Below are 12663 nucleotides of genomic sequence, written 5' to 3'. Positions count from 1 at the left end.
TTTCTTTGCAAATGCCCCTTGCATTTATTTATTTATATAAAGACTCACTGAATCAAAGATTCACGAAGGCCTGGAGTCTGTGTGTTTGATCCCCAGTGACTAAGGTCCATGTGCAGGCTCACTGAGGCATAGCACTGATGGAGAGTTGAAATGTTTATTTAAAACAGAAATGCCAAACCACTCCACCCTCAACCTTTCAAACATCTGGCTAACAATAAGCTAATTCTTCAGCAACAATGTCAGAGCAAAGGAGTAACTCAGGTTATACTATAATGCAAAAGCAATACTACTGGAAAACTTAAAACACCTAGCACTACATAAAGAAGAAAAACAGGACACAATTTAAAATTAGCTACAGAAAACCAGTTAAAGGCATTTCTGCTGCCTCACCTTTCACTTCTTATCTGATGTATGGCTGCCACCTATGAACTGGTTTCTGTATGCATAGCTTTTTGGTGGGAAAAATCATGTGGCTGTCCCAGGCACAATTTGGGAAAGTGCAAATTGTCTCTAAGGCACAGAACTTAGATTCTCATCCAGATTAAGAGCAAACCAAGACTTCCCAAGGGAACATGCTAGAGCAGATGGCCCCAGTGTTCCACTGCTGGAGAGCGACTCCCGCTCCGGAGCCAGGGCTCCCACCCTCCCTCAGTGCTTCTTCACCCACAGTCTCAGCAACGTGCCCATGTCCCTCAGTTCCATGGCACAAGCAATACTCATGATTAACACCCAAACTGACCCTGCCTCTCAGGCCTGCTGAGATGGTGAGCATAAGGGATACAGGAACATGAAAGGCCAGTCAGTCCTTTAAAAAAAAAAAGTTGCATTTACATGATGAACCAAAACCCATTGTTAGGGTTTGTTGCAAACCCCCCAAGTCCCCAGAACTTGTAACTTTAATCCAGGGTTGGCCCCTTCCCTTATTTTAAGAAAAGGCTTCAGTGATTACATTAGTACCATTGTACTAGGCTTCCCAGAATTGAGAAAACAATGGGAATATCAAACCAAAGAAGATCCCATTGAGTAGAGTTGCCCATCCCCAGCTGTGGGGTTTTCCTGGAGCAGCAGCCTTTACACCACCAATTGTAGGGAAATGGCAAAATTTCCATTGCACAGGTCCTTCCAAAATATTAAATAGATATCAAACATTTACTTGTTGGTTGGGGAAAATGAAACAAATCATTTTAGCTCTTTCTAAGGAGGTAGGATGTGACGGTCATCAAGGCAGCTCATGTAAAGGCGAGCTGGAAACAAAGCTCGCCTCCTTAAGTAAAACCATCAAATGTTTCTAGGACACTTGCTCTCTTTGGAAGAGCTGGCGTGCTCCTGTCTACAATGACATGAAGACACGGGGATCAGAAGGGAGCTCTCAGCCAAAATTCCTCTCAAAAACTGGTAGGTTCCTCCTGTTCTGTCAGGCTTCAGGGACTACCAGGTTTTGGTGCTGGCTCTGGGCCACTCAAGTAGGAAAGATGATACAGATTCACTGATATGATAAAACACCAAAAGGGGAAAAATACTGACTAGACATACAGAAAGGGAGTGGCTGGGGCTGCTGATGTCAAGATTAGAACCCTAAGAGCCACGAAGGTAGAGGCACAAGTAGCCTCCTCAGAGGAGAAGACTCAAGTCACTCTAGGTCCTCTCGAAGATACCAAGCAGAGGCAGCTAAGGAGGACCTCCCCTCATGGTTTCCTCCAAAGTCCATTCCCTCTGCCCCATGGACTCAGTTCTCTACGAGACGCCTCATCTCTCAGAAGGCTTTCCCAAAGCTAGGAAATCCCACCCTGACACTCCTGCTGTGTGACGAGGAGGGACCTGCCCTTCTTTCTCTGCTCCTCACTGAACAAGTTCCACTCAACTCTCAGAGGAAAAGCAATCTAAGCCCATTGTTCCTCCTAAAGCATTCAGCTGCACAAAGTAATTCAACTTTCTGAAAACAAGCTGGAGACTTACTCCACCAGACATACTTTCTTGGACTAAGGCTCCTGAGAGGGCTTACAACACTTCACCACTCTCCAGATGACCCTGGATGGGCCATACCTGGTTCCAGCCCCCTCCAGCTTTACACTTTAACCTCCTCCACCCAGAGGTGCAATGCCTGGCACTGAATTCCCAAGGCAGCTTCCAATTAATGGTGAAAATGATAAGTGGGATATAAGCTGCTAGCAGCAAAATGAACGTGAGCATTGTGTCTCCTCTTCAAAGGTGGGATCACCAGATGAGGTACAGAGCTGCTGTTGCTATGGCAGTCACTGAGGACAAAGCCAGGGCCATGGGGCCCTCCGTTCTCCAACACAAAACCACTCCTAGATCCTAATAGGCAGTGCTACTCTCCAAGTGTACATGGAAAGTGCTTCAGAACCTCCGCCTCGCGCTCCTTGTCTGCAAGTGAATGAAGCCAGGAAAGCGCTCTCTGTGTTCAGTAAGTGTGCTGTGAAGGTCTTTGGATCCTAGTTTCCTGGAGGCTAGACAGGCTCAGGAGACTAGAGGCTGGGTCTACAGGAGTCTGTTCCCAGGAGACACCAGGAATCTGAATCTAAGTCAGGCTTTGGATCCACTTCCGTCTCTTCCTTTGCTGTCTGAGTTCCTTTGGAATGCATCCCCACCTGTCCAGATAAAACACAGTTCCAGGTTAACTGCCACCTGGTTACAGCGGCTCAGGACTACATTTTCAATGCCAACCCCTTAAGAATGTGCAGCCACAGTTTCGTGAGCCCATAATACTACCAGAATAACAGGACTTTATGTAAAGGCCACTCCTGGACACTTGTTGCATGTAGGGTGACCAAGTGTTGCAATTTGCCCAGGGCTGCAGGATTTTCTGGGATGCAGAATTTTTGGTTTTAAAACTCTTAACAGCCCTAGGCAAAACGGTCCTCCTGCCTGCTACCGCTGTGAATCACTTCATGCTTACCTCAACTGTGTATATTACTTTCCAAAATACCGTCACAGACATTATTTCATTTAATCCTCAAAACAACCATACAGGGTAGGTGGTATTATTTTCTTCTTTCAGGTGAAAACAAGGGCTCAGAGAAACAAACTAATTTGTGCAAACGTGTAAAGCCGATAAAGGAAAAAGCCAATGGTTCACAGTATTTCCCTATCCTAGTTCACTCTATACAGAGCAATACTATGACCCTTTAAAAATGATGCTAGCAGCAACACCAGTGAAGTTTTTTTACCAAAAAGGCTTAGCCTGAATCTAATCAAGCCTTAAGTCTAACTTATAGTTTACAGAAATGACAAGGTAACAAAAGAACAAGTGAAGTAACATCTCAAGAAAATAAGACAAAGCCAGAATGTAGAACATTCTGTTAAATGACTGACCCTGTTTCTTCAACAAACCAATGCCATGAAAAATTTTTTAAAAACAGAGGTACGAGTGGTAATGCAGGGAATTGTTCTACATAAAAGAAACAAGAAACATAATGTCAAAGGAGGTTCTTAACTGGTTGCTGGTCTGATAAAAAGTTATAAAGAACATTTTTTTGTGTGTGGGAAATCTGGGAAAATTTGAGTGTCAACTGAGTACTAGATGAAAATTAAGAATACTAGTAGTATTTTTGTTAAATGTGATAATAGTACTATGGTTCTCCAGAAGCATGAGTGTCTATTTTTGGATGTATGTAATGAAGTATTTAGGGCAGCTACGTCATGACTTGCATAATTTGTTTGAAAATGGTTTAGCTAAAGAAAAAGAAAAAAAATATACACATATACACACAATCCTATTTCAAATACACACAGATAAATACCAACACATATTTAAACATATACACATTTGAAACAATCACAGCAACATATTAACGACTGTTGAATCTAGATGGTGGATGTACGTGAGTCCACTGAACTGCAATGTTTAAGATTTTTCATAATAAGTAAAGGAAAAAACAAAGGTAACAAAAAGACAACGGAGTTAGGTGATGAGATGATTCAATCCAGGTGCCTAAAGACAGACCGAGCTTCTGGGATTAATTACAAAAATTACACTGTCAAAAAATAAGTACTTGCAAAGAAGTAAGTCTATTTCAGTGACTGGTGTTTTGTTTCTGTGATTCTTCAAAACAAAATTAGAAATTGAATTATTCTTTTAATGCTCTCACCTGCTGCCCTCCTTCTAATTTACTGTTCAGCTTCTGTAGCTGGGTAAAAATCTGAAGATTTTCTTGTTGTAACTTCTGCTGTTCAGCCAGACACTTCAACACCAGACCCTGCAACCTCTCAACCTCCACCTGCAGAGAACTGCATGCACAGGTAGGAGCCACGGGTGTTCCCTTCCCAGCACATGTTCCTGCAGGAGTCAGCCGAGGTGGCTAGGGAGACAGGAGAAAAAGGGTCATAGGAGGTTCTGCCCGTATGCTACAGCTCCCTAATCCAATGTCCCTTCTATGTGCTACCAGATTTTACTTTTAAAGTAATAAGAAAAAACACACACACATGAAGTCAATGTAAGAGAAACAGAAAACTTCTGGGATTACTGTAGAAGCTGGTTTTAACATCACAGAGCAAGGGAGCTCTCAGTGCCTCAGTTGCATTATGGTAAGCTAAAAGAAAAATCGTCTGTTTTGGAGGACTCTGTGAAATAATTTAAAGTCACTGATATCTTACCAATTTAAAGTTGTGGGAGAATATACAATTTGGTTTGGAACAAGTATGATCACAGTGAGGACACCATGATTCAAAGGGTCAATATTCATGAAATATAGTGGATCATACTTGAGAAGAGATTTAAGAGGTGTTCAATAAGCTGCATCACCAAAACAATTCAAGACTGCTAACTGACAGTGGAATAAAAATGTTTACCTTGAAGTTTCAAAGGCTTTATGTCCTCTTCTGGGAAGCTTTTCAATTATGCTAGCCTGGATTTTTCTCCCTTCTTCTACTGTACTTTTAAAAAAGGGTCAACAAATAATAGCCATTGGCCAAATCCAACCTACAGCCTGTTTTTGTAAATAAAGTTTTATTGGAACATAAACATGCCCATTCATTAGGCGTTACTTTTGGCTGCTTTTGTGCTACAATGTCAGTGTTGAGTGGTTACAAGAGACTACATGGTCTGCAGAGCCTAAAATAATTACTATGCAGTCCTTTAGAAAAAGTTTGATGATCCCCAGTTTACAGTTTTATTGAGACAGTTACCACAATTTGATTTCTACCAAAATTGGGGATAAATGCATTGCTCTCCCAATAGACTAAAAGTATTATTTATTATACTTAAAACTCCAATCTACGCTCACAGTGTCATGAAAGACTGGACTTGAATTTTGGAATTTCTAAGGCAGAGAGAAAAACATCTACTTCTGCTCTACTGACTACTCCAAAGCCTTTGACTGTGTGGATCACAACAAACTGTGGAAAAGTCTTAAAAAGATGGGAATACCAGACCACCTGACCTGCCTCTTGAGAAATCTGTATGCAGGTCAAGAAGCAACAGTTAGAACTGGACATGGAACAACAGACTGGTTCCAAATCAGGAAAAGAGTACTCCAAGGCTGTATATTGTCACCCTGCTTGTTTAACTTATGTGCAGAGTACATCATGAGAAACGCTGAGCTGGATGAAGTGCAAGCTGGAATCAAGACTGCCAGGAGAAATATCAATAACCTCAGATATGCAGATGACACCAGCCTTACGGCAGAAAGCAAAGAACTAAAGAGCCTCTTGATGAAAGTGAAAGAGGAGAGTGAAAAAGTTGGCTTAAAACTCAACATTCAGAGAACTAAAGTGACGGCACCTGGACCTATCACTTCATGGCAAATAGATGGGGAAACAATGGAAACAGTGAGAGACCTTATTTTGGGGGGTTCCCAAATCACTGCAGATGGTGACTGCAGTCATGAAATTAAAAGACACTTGCTCCTTGGAAGAAAAGCTATGACCAACCTAGACAGCATGTTAAAAAGCAGAGACATTCTTTGCCAACAAAGGTCCATCTAGTTAAGGCTATGTTTTTTCCAGTACTCATGTATGGATGTGAGAGTTGGACTATAAAGAAAGCTGAGCACTGAAGAATTGATGCTTTTGAACTGTGGTGTTGGAGAAGACTCTTGAGAGTCCCTTGGACTGCAAGGAAATCCAACCAGTCCATCCTAAAGAAAATCAGTCCTGAATTTTCATTGGAAGGACTGATGCTGAAGCTGAAATATTTTGGTGAATACTTTGGCCACATGATGCGAAGAACTGACTCATTTGAAAAGACCCTGATGCTGGGAAAGATTGAAGGCAGGAGGAGAAGGGGATGACAGAGGATGAGATGGTTGGATGGCATCACTGACTCTATGGACATGAGTTTGAGCAAGCTCCGGGAGTTGGTGACGGACAGGGAAGCCTGGCATGCTGCAGTCCATGGGGTTGCAAAGAGTCGGACAAGACTGAGCAACTGAACTGAACTCAACTGAAGGCAGAGAGAAAAGAAAGACAATCATCTGGTATCGAAAGGTGTGGACCTGTCAGAAATACGAAAGGGTAAATACTTTCCACAGAGGTCAGTTTAGCCTTGCATAGAGGCTTTAAGCACTACTGAACAGATAGTGTGAATTGATGCTGGGCAGCTGGGAAACAATGAAGCTAGAAGGGGAGACAGGAAGGCCAGGAGAATGGGGCGGAGCTTACAGCCACTGTTTATCTAGTCTTGACTTTAAGGCAAAAGCTCAGTTACCCAGGCTCCTGCTGGGGGCTTGTGTTCCAAAGGCTCTTCGGAAGCCATCTTGAGTCCTTGTAGCTCGTCATACGGCAGAGTATCTTTCTCAGATTCTGAAAAAGCTGCACTTAGGGGAGATGGGCTGTCAGGCATAGGGATGAATTCTGCATTTTCCAGCTCCTATGTATGAGAGAAAGAACCTTATCAGTTCTGAGCCATTCACTTTCGTCCGAATTTCTTCCCTGCTATAGCTTTCACTCTGACGTGTCATCGGCACCCTCTAGTGGAGCAGGACAGTTGTGGTTATAACACAGTTTGCCCTGTCAGTCAACATCCTGCCAGTCCTTCCTCTGAGGAGCTGATAGTGAAGGGAATTCAAATTCAAGAACACTTTTTGATACTCAGTGTGATGCCTCAACACATTCAGTCAACAAAGGCTATTCAGTAAGTTGGGAAGCTCTAAGGTGATGGCAGTGAGGCTAACTGCCAGGCTGCTAAAGGTTTAGACAGAACTGTGTGCCGCTTCTTTCATTCACATTCCTAAGTAGCTATCAAGTTTAATATTATTACAGAGGGGGCTTTACATTTACAGGTTCCCTTTTTTGTTGGGGGGGGGGTAAAAAATTTAAAATTTCTCTTAATTATAATTTTTTTAAAGAAGCTTTTCTTTTTTAATGTCATTTGTAAAGTCTTTTCACTGAATTTGTTACAATACTATTTCTGTCACTAGGCATGTGGGATCTTAACTCCCTAGTCAGGGATCGAACTTGTACCCCCTGCTTTGGAAGGCAAAGTCTCAACCACTGGACTGCCGTGGAAGTCCTTAACTATAAATATTGACTGTAGAAAATATGCAAATGTAGACAGGCAAAGGGACATGATAAAAATCACCAGTAATTCCATCACTCACAGGTAACCACTGTTAAGGCATTTTTCTACTGTAAGGCATTCCAACGACCCCAATATCCTACTTCTACGAACCACAGTACAAAATCTACAAGTTTAATCTTTGCACACATGCATTACAAACACTTCTTTCAAGGAAGGTTACATTAATTTCCATTCACTTAAGTAATACAGGTATGAGACCACCTTATCTTTTCTTGTCAGGAAGAAAAAGGATTAGAGATTTGATGATTTCGGCTCAGGTAGAAATCAGAACCCTAGATGCCTGCTGCAAAGCACTTGAGCAGGACATGGGAAACAGAGATCCTTCTAGTCCCTACAGAGTTCCTGTCACCAAAGGAACTACCTTTCGAAGCCAGCCAGGACAGGAGCTGCTGGCCCCACTGCTGATCCGCATGGCCTCGGTGGGACTGACGAGACCTTCCATGCCTCGGTCTGCTTCCATTGTTCCTCGGAAGCCTCCACTTGGATCAGGAGTTTCAGATTCCTGCTGACTGTCCTCTTCTTCTCTTCCGCCACCGCTGCCACCTCCTGGGCTGGAGCTCTGAACCACTGACAGATACACAGCACAGAAATAGAGAGCTTTGCTATGCAGCAATATTTACAAGCTGACAGCCCCACCAAGCCCTGGAGAGCTTCCTAGAGTTGTGTGAAGTGGAACAGCAACGGTGTAAGTCAGATACCTAGGACTAAATTTCTAGTTTTTTACACAAGGTATTGTGCATCAGGACCTTTATGACAGTATTCACTTCTACTTTCCAAACTTGCTTGTATTTATGTTCAGCAGATTATCAGTGTTCTACAGGATTACTGAATACTGACCCCAACCACTGCATCCACACCTTAAATGTTCAGACTCCAACATCCTCCATAGAGGTTCATCTTATATATTGAATACAAAAGATTTTTCACATTTGAGCCAAACACCTCTTAAAGTTGCCAGATAAACTCACCATTAATTCCTTTTCTGGGAAAACAATTGAATAGAGAAGTCCTCAACCATTAAATTCATCAAATTCTTTAATGACTATCTGCAAGAATTTAAAAAATATGAGGGCTTCCCAGGTGGCTCAGTAGTAAAGAACGTGTCAGGAAGATCCCCTAGAGAAGGAAATGACAGCCCATTCTAGTATTCTTGCCTGGGAAATCCCAAGGATAGAGGAGCCTGGCAGGTTATAGTCCCTGGGATTGCAGAAGAGTTGGACACAACTCAGCAACTAAGCACAATAACAACAAACACAAACACAAAAACTGCGATGGCTGGTTCTTTCATGTCATGCAGCAGATTCCAAGTTACCTTTAATGAAGATGAGCTGATGCACAGACAGGAAATGAAACTGAATTTTCAAATGGGCCAAAGAAAAATATAACTAAGAAATTTGCCAAAAAACAACAAAAAAAGAACTGCACGGTATCTTCTAAAGTTAAATGTAAAGGATTATTTATTCATGACGGCCAGCTAACTTGGTTTGAGGACTGCACGGTGCCACACTGTGCTCGTATGAAAGCGGCAGAACTGTGGACGCCAAAATAATCTCTGAAGCTTGCTTTTTTGTCTTAATGGCTTTAAAAAAAGTATATTACAAAAAGTAAAAGTTATATTACCATTGACATATACATAAGACTATTTCTAACATGTGTAAGTTTTGATGCCTAACAAAATAAACATATATGAATCTACTATGTGAAAGTACAATTACTTTCCAATATGGTGGCTATTAGCCATATTTTGTTATTTAAATTTAAACAGGATTAAAAATTCAGTTCTTCAGTCACAAGAGCCACTTTTTAAGCGCTTGGCAGCCACATGTGACTGGTGGCTATTACACTGGACAGCACAGATACAGAACATTCCCACTGCTGCAGAAAGAGTTACAGGACAGGACTGAACAAGGATATTGCTCTATCTACCTTGTGAATTCCTTCCTTCTCTGGCATCCCACCTAGATATAACTACTCTGATTAATTTTGTATTTTTTATTTCTTCTTGAGAAAAAAAAAAACTTTATCACACACTTATGTGTCCTTATACAATATATTATTTATTCTGTTTGTATTTAAACTTTATAAAAAGGCATGTAGACTGCTGTAACTTGCTTTCTACATTTCACATTATGGAAATATGTGTGGATGTTGTTCATTTTAACACATATAATATTCCACTGGATGGCTGTAACACATTCAATCAACAAACACTTACTGACTAATTATAATACCACTTGCAAGGCACTCTTCTAGGCAATGTGGATAAAATTATTGAAGAAAAAAGACAAAAACCCCTGCTCTTACGGAGTTTACATCTTCCAGATAACGGACATGTGCTTTTAATCTTATGTTTTTCCTTTAAATACTGTTCCAGTAAAATAAAGCTGTAACAGAACAGCTGTGTTTAGCAAAAAGATACTTTATCATTTGTAACAGATATTAATATGGACAAACAGATGCTCAGCAATGAGTTACTAAAGAAAACTAATAATAGGTATGATGCGTGTTTATGTCAACAAGAGTTTAACAAGTCTGGATCAGATTTGCAGCTGTCTTTTTGGAGGATTAATTTGCTTTCATTCTGGGTCTTTATCTGTTTTGATTCCACAAAATATCCAGTTTTGAGACATCAAGGACTATAGGTACTCTAGCAAATGGAAAACCAAAAGGAACACAGATTGTTTCCTAGGAAGGCCCTAAATAAGGGAACCATGAAGAAAGCAGCCAAAGGAAAAGTATTAGAGACCTTCAGGCTGATTTTCCTGACCACAGTGAAAGTTAAGCCAACTTTTAATTCTGAGGGCCTGTTTTGAAGGACTATTTCTACAGATTAGAACACCCCTGGGAACACCATAGAAGTAAAGGGTGGACAGAACACATGGCCCCTAGCATTCTAAGGAAAAGGAACAGTACATAAGTCACATTACAGTGTTGGGCTAGCCACATAATTACTCCCACATGTGTGGTGGCAAAGACGTACTCTCCCCCTGACCACAAAGTAAAAGTCATAATCTATTGTGAAATCTACCAAAATATGCTCTTCCCTCTTAATTACTGTGCTCCTCATTTCCAAAAGATATTTCCTATTTCCTTTTTTTGGGGAGACTGCATGGAATTCAACCCAAAGACTCGCACCTGAGAAAACCACTGGAACCTGAGATACCACTACTTACCAGTTCCGATGGATAAGCCACTGCTATTGGAACGGATGGTCTTAGAATTCAATACTTTCTCTGAGGAAAAATATTCAGTAGGTAAGCATTGTTTGCAGCCAGAGGCAGGCGAAGTGACAAGACTTGGACAGGGACTCAATCTAGGAGAAAACTGCTCTCTCTCACACCAGACAACTAACTACTATTTTAGATATAAGTATTAGAAGCCAAGCACCACTAGCAACTCTGACTATAATCACTGTGTGAAGCAGCAATTCTCCACCTTAATTATTCTTTGGAATTAGCTGGGAAGCTTTAGAAAGTAGCAATGCCTAGTCCCAACCCAGAGGTTCCGATCTAATTGGTCAGGACAATGGGATTTCTAAAAACTCAAGGGATTCTAATGTGCAGCCAAGGTTGAGAACCACTGACCTAAAACAATGAACTTGTAGACCTTTACACAGGCCTTTATAATTTAGTTCATAACAAAGGAATCTTTATGCAGAAAACAGTTATGGTTTAGTTTCTTTTTAAAGGTGTACTGAATGTTTCTCACAAAAGCATGATTACAGGTAAACTAATTAGTGGAGGACCAGAAGTAACAAATTCTATGTTAAGGGGGCAGAGCCCAAAGTTTTCATGAGATAGCAAGTGACAAAGCTCAGGAAATAACAATGTTCTGTTCCTACCACCTGATCACTGTTAGATTACAGAAGTAGCTTCTTTTCTTTAGGACACTTTTGTTTGCAAGAGCGTGACCCTCAGTAACTTAGGTGTGGGTCTATCCTCTGTCAAAGCCATCCTAACCAACAAGTGGAACCCTTACCAACAATGAGAATGGTGTGCCAGCCTCGGCAAGACAAGTCTGGGACGTGATGCAAAGATCCAAAGATGGGCCGAGGCCATGAAGTGCAGATATCTGAGCCGTGGGGTCTCTCTGTGGGTGTCATTGCCAAGCGACCATTACCACCATTGCCCCAGGCAAAAATGTGATTATCTATAAAAAAAAAATAGCAGAAAGTTGAACAGAACACTGGCCTCCCAACTCTTTTGGATTCCCCACCTTTATGTTCTAGAGCTAAAAAGATTTTTCGCCCCCGTTTATTCCCTTGTATAAAGCCTAAACAATTTCTGATGCCACCGACGTAAAAATGACCATCGCTTCTACATACTGCCATTCATTCATTCACTCATTCAACATTTTTGGTCATCCATTCAAGTATTTATTGGGCATCTACTTCATGACAGGCACTGCTTGAGGTCCTGGGAAGACAGCAGTGAACAAAGCAAAGTCGCTGCCCTTGTGAAACTGACCTTCCAGTAGGGAGAGACTGATTAATTACTTTAGGTAGTATTAAGTGCTTTGCAGGAAGATCAACAATAAAGAAAAGTGGAAATAAACCATAACAGTGGAGTATCATTTCTTTAGATAGTGTAGTCAGAGAAGTGCTTGCTGATACCTGAGCAGACCTCCTGAAGTGAGAGGGAACCACGTCTATCCAGGGGAAGAGCTTTCCAGGCAGAGAAAACAGCTAAGTACATAGCTCCATGTAGGTAAGGTGAGTATCACAAACACAGAGCAACTGCTCCTCTGCAGTTGGAGCAAAGTAAGGGAGCGGACAGTGGCTACAGAAGAGATCAGGAGGTGACTGAAGTCTGGGTCACGTGGGCCACTGCAATGACTTTAGTTTTTATTATTTGAGATAGGAAACCAATAAAGATACTTAACAGTAGGTATTTAAAAGGATCCCCCAGGCTACCATGAGAACAGACTGCAGGGGCCCAAGGGTGGAAGTAGGGAGATCAGTTGTAGTAATGAACTGATGTAGTAGTGAAGTGGTTGGATATATTCAAAGATAATCTATAGAATTTGCTAATGGATGGAATGTGAGGTGTAGGACAGAGGTGCTGTTTTCCAAAACAGGAAGGCTGCAGGAAGAACTGATTTGAACAAAAAATCAGAAATTTGTTTTG

The 12663-nt window shown here is 41.4% G+C and overlaps 1 protein-coding gene across 1 annotated transcript in view; it reads right to left on the bottom strand.

Moving 5' to 3' along the window:
- NEK9 (NIMA related kinase 9) overlaps nt 1-12663 on the bottom strand; it is a 41237-nt gene continuing 28574 nt past the window's right edge. The window contains exons 17-22 of the mRNA XM_043920819.1: nt 11516-11686; nt 10711-10770; nt 7899-8104; nt 6665-6826; nt 4110-4319; nt 1-2609 (exon numbers count right to left, since the gene is read on the bottom strand). Coding sequence (XP_043776754.1) covers nt 2487-2609; nt 4110-4319; nt 6665-6826; nt 7899-8104; nt 10711-10770; nt 11516-11686 — 932 coding nt within the window. The 3' untranslated portion in view covers nt 1-2486. The remainder of the gene's footprint in view (nt 2610-4109; nt 4320-6664; nt 6827-7898; nt 8105-10710; nt 10771-11515; nt 11687-12663) is intronic.

The sequence above is a fragment of the Cervus elaphus genome, chromosome 12, assembly GCF_910594005.1.
Source record: "Cervus elaphus chromosome 12, mCerEla1.1, whole genome shotgun sequence".
Taxonomy (NCBI): Eukaryota; Metazoa; Chordata; class Mammalia; order Artiodactyla; family Cervidae; genus Cervus; species Cervus elaphus.
Note: the sequence above shows the minus strand (reverse complement) of the source record. Positions and strands in the feature narration are given on the sequence as shown.